General features: G+C 49.5%; 1 protein-coding gene across 7 annotated transcripts in view; it reads left to right on the top strand.

The window, feature by feature from the left end:
- Nucleotides 1-58: 58 nt before the first annotated feature.
- The window catches only part of TAF5L (TATA-box binding protein associated factor 5 like), a 29,617-nt gene continuing 23,249 nt past the window's right edge, over nt 59-6,426 (top strand). For 2 of the 7 annotated variants that reach the window (XM_069572583.1, XM_069572585.1), the window contains exon 1: nt 755-834. Coding sequence is in view for 2 of the 7 variants with exons in the window: in XM_069572579.1 (XP_069428680.1) it covers nt 1,860-1,877 (18 nt within the window). In the remaining 5 variants the exon portion in view is untranslated. Of the gene's footprint in view, nt 314-369; nt 835-1,723; nt 1,878-6,426 lie in introns of those variants that run through there. The other 5 variants (XM_069572579.1, XM_069572582.1, XM_069572580.1 and 2 more) reach the window with 5 other exon arrangements.

The raw sequence follows: 6,426 nt of genomic DNA, 5'->3' as shown, positions 1-6,426 counted from the left end.
GGGCGGAAGGAGCGCGGGGGCGGGGCGGCGCGCGCGCCAGGCATCGCCAGCCGAGCGCCGAGGCGCCGCGCCCATTGGCGGAGACAGCTGCGCGTCGAGGCCCGAGCGGCCCGGCCCAGCCCGCGGCGGCTCCGCGTTAGTCAGTCATGGGGCGGCCGCCCAGAGCCGCCGCGGGGGCGGCGGGGCTCGGGGCTCGGGGGTCCGGCTGAGCCGGCCGCGGATAGCGAGCCTGCCGCGAAGGCGACGGAGGCGGACGCGGGGCGACCCCGGCGGCAGCGGCGGCGGGGGGAGCGGGAGCCGCCTGGGATGTTCAGTGAGTGCGGGCGGCGGGCGCGGGTGGCGGCGCGGCCTAGGCAGTGGGGGCGGGGCGGGCCGGCGTGGCTGCGGGCGGCGGCCCCGCCCGGAGGCCCGGAGCGCGGGCCGGCGCTCTCGGGCGTCTAAGCTAGAGGAGTGTCTCTAGGCCAAAGTCGGGCAGAAACTCGGCACATGGTGGCGGGGAGGACGCTGACGAGCGCGGCGGCCCCCACCTGCGAGGGCGCCCTCGAGGCGGCCGCACCCCTGACAGCCGGCTGCGGGCTGTGCGCCGCGGAGCGCCGAGGCCGCGGAGCGCCGGGGCGAGGCGTGGGCGGGGAGCCGAAGGGGAGCGAGCCGGCGTCCTGGGCTCGGCGGAAGTGGGGCCCTTCAGACTGCGGCGGGGGCGCCCCGGGTCGGCCCCCCGCGGCGGCCGGCTGAGCCCTGACCTCTGACCTTGCAGGTGGAGGTCTCGGAGCTGAAAGCCGGCCTGCGGGACCCGGGCCGCGCCGGCAGCGGCGCGCGGGGACTGTCTGCTCCTAGGTGACCCAGCGTTGCGGGGAGGGGGGAAGGGGACTGCGGTGGCCGACCTCGGCCTGGGTCCCAGCCCTGCTTGAGGGTGGAAGTCAGAAGAGGAGTTCGGGCCATGTCCTTACACTCAGGGAACCGTCTCGTAGTGGATGGGCCTGATGTCTACATCGGCCTTCTGTGGAAACCATGTACCTACCTGTAATCTCTATGAGCATTCGTTTCTTCTGGGGTATTGACTGATAACTTAAAAGTGGACTTTTTAAAGGATACCCAAAAGAGGAATAACGTATATGAAAATACCTGACAAATAGGATGTGTTCTGTTAATACTAATTATCGGCTATTACAATTACTTTTTTGGTAGAGTACTTTGTAGGTTCCATGTGGGCGTAAATTTTTTGCATTAAATGTGAAGCATGCTAACTTTTGATTTTTATGAATTATAAATATTTCCTGCCTTACGAATCCGTATTAAGCTGGAAAACCAAAAAGTGGGCTTACCTTAAGCATTTTTTGTTTTTGGTCATCAACAGTAAATCAGTGTGTTTGGGAATGATTTTGATGCTTCTGCCTCTAAATGTGTGAAGTTTATACTTGGTTCTGTCACTGGGAAATTAGGAAAAGTCCTCCGTTAACTATGCAGTCAACCAATTTTTTGGTTTTACTTTTGCAAACAGACATCCTCCATGATACCTATGAAGGACACCTTTGGAGAAAGGCTTTTTGTTTGTTTGATGATTCAGCTGGAAGGAGGCTGCAAAGATGCTGTTAAACAGCATTGCCCAGGACAGTGCTAGAAGCCCTTCCTAGCCTCTCTGTGACACATAGCTTCTCAGGTAGTAACTATTTTGATCATGCCTTCAACAAGCGTGTGGTAAGTTCTCACTGTTCTGTTCCCCAAGAGAACCCTTGGAGCAGCAAGACATAAAGGGGAAGAGCTCAGACCCAGCAGCCAGGTGACCCAAGCACCCCTCTTGGCACTGTGGACCCCACGGCACCTGTCTGACTTCTGTGAGCCTCAACTTTCTCATCTGAGGAATGTTCCCTACCCTATGGGTCAGTAAGTGCTAGGTATTAGTATAGTGGTGGTGTAGGAAACTAATAGTGTGGTGATTCCCAGGATAGAAGTTTGTTCCTGGGTTTGATGGGCAGAGAGAATCAGGCCTGAGGAAGAGATGGCCAAGCTGGGCTGTGAAGCCTGGGTGAAAGTGAAGTCTCTCAGTCGTGTCCGACTCTGCGACTGGTGAACTGTAGCCCACCAAGCTCCTCTGTCCATGAGATTCTCCAGGAGAGAATACTGGAGTGGGTTGCCATTTCCTTCTCCAGGGGATCTTCCCAACCCAGGGATCAAACCCAGGTCTCCCACATTGCAGGCAGACGCTTTAACCTCTGCACCACCAGGGAAGCCTGGCTGAGACTTAGTTAATCCAGGTAGGAGTTGGGGGAGAGGAAAGAGGGAGGAGTTCCTCCAATTAAAGAAGGAGGCTTTGACCAAAGCCCCTAAGGCTAGACAGCGGGGTGGTACCCACCTGTTTTGTAAACAAAGACAGATCCGAGTAACCTTGAGATGACAAGGTGGAGATGGGTTTTTTTGTTGGTTTTTTTTTTTAATCTTCCCCACTGATGGAGGAAGGAGAAAGTTTTTAAGCTGAGCACAGATGGCATCAGATTAGCTTTTTGGAAAGATTATACTTGTAGTAATGTGGAATTGAAAGTAGGGAAGGCCCAGCCACTTGTCTTGGTAGCTTTGCGTCTGCCTTTGACTCTGAAAGGAAAAGGACTGCTTACCAGAGGCAGGCATTTTAATCCAAATCTGGAAGCTTAAAGAGCACTTTGAGACGGCATGAAGAAACCTGGAGACCATTCCAGGCAACTTTTTCTCTTGAAAAGATCTTCAGGGATATATTGTATATGCCTAACTACAAGGCAGGATTTTCCCCCCACCTCCCCCCGAAGTTCAGTTCAGTCGCTCAGTTGTGTCCGACTCTTTGCAACCCCATGAACCGCGGCACACCAGGCCTCCCTGTCCATCACCAACTCCTGGAGTCCACCCAAACCTATGTCCATTGAGTCAGTGATGCCATCCAACAATCTCATCCTCTGTCGTCCCCTTCTCCTCCTGCCCTCAATCTTTCCCAGCACTGAAGTCTTTTTCAATGAGTCGGTTCTTCGCATCAGGTGGCCAAAGTATTGGGAGTTTCAGCTTCAACATCAGTCCTTCCAATGAACACCCAGGACTGATCTCCTTTAGGATGGACTGGTTGGATCTCCTTGCAGTCCAAGGGACTCTCAAGAATCTTCTCCAATACCACAGTTCAAAAGCATCAATTCTTTGGCGCTCAGCTTTCTTTATGGTCCAACTCTCACACCCATACATGACCACTGGAAAAACCGTAGCCTTGACTAGACGGACCTTTGTTGACAAAGTATCCCTGAAAGTATCCCTCTTAAAAGAAAGTGTCACCACACGCTTAAGTGTCTCCTATTACAAACACTGTAATTACGCTTTCCAACAACAAGGTGCCGTTTGGGAAATGTACTGGACTGAAACAATCTTAGTCAATGCTAGTTTGGGATTATTTATACACTCAGTATAGTATTAATAAGTGATAAGTAGAAAAGGTATACCCACCTGAATGGGTATTGATGGCTTTGTTGAGATTTCCAGTGATGTGCGGGTTCAAGAAGTGCTCTGTCATAGGTGATTTGATAGATGTGAAGGTGATGTGTTCTAGAAAATGGAATTGATGATTCAGAGTGGCTAAAGTGACCACAGAGGCATAGATGTTGAAGATAGAAGTGGATGCTTGCGTGCATGCTAAGTTGCTTCAGCGGTGTCTGCCTCTGCTGGTCAGTGGTTTCTGACTCTCTAGACTAGAGCCCGCCAGGCTCTTCTGTCCATAGGATTCTCCAGGCAGGAATACTGGAGTGGATTGTCATGCTCTCCTCACCAGGGGATCTTTCTGATCCAGGAATGGAACCTTTTTTTAAGTTAACGAAATATTTTTCTTTATTAATTTTCTTATTGCAAGGGTAAAGTTGTCTTAGGTTTGAGCTTGCTTTTATTTGAATGTAGTTTCGTAGACAGTAGGGCTTCCCTCGTGGATCAGAGGTTAAAGCATCTGCCTGGAATGCGGGAGACCCAGGTTCGATCCCTGGGTTGGGAAGATCCCCTGGAAAAGGAAATGGCAACCCACTCCAGTACATGGAGGGAGGAGCCTGCTAGGCTACAGTCCATGGGGTTGCAAAGAGTCGGACATGACTGAGCGACTTCACACACACACAGACAGTAACTGCTGCTCTGTTTGTCTGCTGAAACAAATTCCTTTTTCCCTTCTAATTTTTTTTTAACTTGAAGATGGTTTAAAGAACATTGTATATTGGCAAACTTTAGAAAATACTATAGAAAATTCCCATTCATAAATCTTTGTTTAGCAATCAGATAAGATATCTTTCTGGTAAGATGTATTTAAATGTATCTGGGAGAGTTGGCAATTCAGTAATCAGAACTATTTTGCAAAACTTTGTAAATTGACATTTTTAAGTCATGATACTGCTGCTTTACTTTCACAAAATAATACCATGATCTGGAACTGTGTGCAAAACAGTAAGCATTGGCCACGTGTGGTTGCTTTAATTAAAATGAAAACTTCTTCCGTTGCATTGCTGCTTAGTCGCTTCAGTCGTGTCTGACTCTGTGCGAACCCATAGACGGCAGCCCACCAGGCTCCTCTGTCTCTGGGATTCTCCAGGCAAGAACACTGGAGTGGGTTGCCATTTCCTTCTCAGTTGCATTAGTCACATTTTAATTGCTAAATAGCCCTTTGTGGCTGGTGGCTGCCCCACTGAGCAGTGCAGATGGACAACATTTCCACCATTGCAGGAAATCCTACGGGCAGTACTGTTGTTTTAGTTGTTAAGTCATATCCCAGTCTTTTGGGACCGCATGGGCTGTAGCCTGCCAGGCCCCTCTGTCCATGGGGTTTCCCAGGCAGGAATACTGAAGTGGTTGTCTTTTCCTTCTCCAGGGGATCTTCCCGACCCAGAAATTGAAACTGCATCTCCTGCACTGGCAGACAGGAAGCCCATGGGCAGTGCTGCTCTAGAGTGAAAAAGGGATCTTCCCACTGAGACACACATGAGGGCTTAATGGCACTAAAGCACCTTCGAAACCTCATTTGAGTCCTGTTTCAGAGAGAATGATAAACATAGGAAACCATATCCCCCTTATTTTGAGAGCACAATATCCTGTTTCTTCTGTCTGCAGACATTGTAAATGGAGTACATGTGAAAAGTTTTCGTTATAAAAGCAGACATGGTAGATATAGGTAGCCATTCTATAGATTGTGCCATACCCTTCCACGTTAACAAAGTTTTGTATAGAAATAAGTTTTCTGAGCCCTAAAACAAGTGTTGAAGTAGGAATTAAATATTTGTGGCTTTCTTGGTTCATAAAAATACAGAGAAATCACGTGCCTTAATTAAACCGTTGGGAATTCCAAGCAGGAGCTAGACAAAGCTCACTTTATTTTTAATGTGAATTTCCAAGATAAAAGCCCTGTTCTAGGGAACTGTTCATCTGGGGCAACTAAGACACAATGATGGCAGAAGAGAGCAGCTGCATCGGTTGTGGAGGATGGTTTTTAGCATGGAGTAGCATAATCAGATTTGTCTTTTTCTCTGACCACCTTCAAAAGGGTGTTTGAGGTATGCCTACAGGTGGGAGGGTATTGGATTAGTCCAGATGAGAAGTGATTTGTGCTGTCAAAAAGCAGCAGTGCGGATGTAGTAACACAGTAGCTCCAAGACAGAATCCTGTCTGGAATAGAAGGACATGATGGCCGTTTAGAAGTGAGGCTGGGGGAGACAAGAGAAGATGGCCACTAGTTTTTGCTTGTTTGGTTGGTTTTGTTTGTGGTTTTTATTGTTGTTGTCTCTGTTGGTGGTTGGTGGCACCATTAAGCTGGTTAGGAGAACTAGAAGGAGGAAGTATGGAAGGAAGAGAATTTGAGCACATTGCATTTCAGATGTTGGCAGCATCCAGGTAGAGAAGTCATTCAGTCTTGAGCTCAGAAACGTGATCTGACTACAGACAGCAGAGAGTCTTGTGTCACTGATGCTGTGATGCAGGGAATGTGGAGGATGGGAGGGGGGAGCCGGAAGACACGCTTGCAGGGGAGGTGGCATATTCAGCACCCTGGAGACCATGTAAAGATAATGCGGGGAAATAACTTAGATTTGACAAGAGTTGAGGAATCTCAGGTCTAAGTAAATAGCTCGCTGATGTTGGCTGGCTGGGTAAGGAGGTTTGGAGTGGCTGGGGGTAGGAAGCTACGGGAAAAGAATTGACAAGAAAAGCCTTCTGGGACTTTATGGAGGTCTCAGCTGATGTTAGAGATCAATTTCTAGTGTCCTCTGGCTGCCGGACTGTGTGATTTCTGCGCCACCCTATCGCCTCCCAGATTTTACATTGCTTCCTAGGCCCCCAGCTGGCGGCCTTACTCTGTGGCATATTATTTCCATGGGAAGGAGCACAGCTCTCAGTTATTCTGCAAGTTTTAAAGGTATACATGACCGAAACCGAGGATAGTCTGGTTCATTTATT

The sequence above is a fragment of the Ovis canadensis genome, chromosome 25 (genome assembly GCF_042477335.2).
Source record: "Ovis canadensis isolate MfBH-ARS-UI-01 breed Bighorn chromosome 25, ARS-UI_OviCan_v2, whole genome shotgun sequence".
NCBI lineage: Eukaryota > Metazoa > Chordata > Mammalia > Artiodactyla > Bovidae > Ovis > Ovis canadensis.
This window is presented reverse-complemented; position numbering and strand designations above follow the sequence as displayed.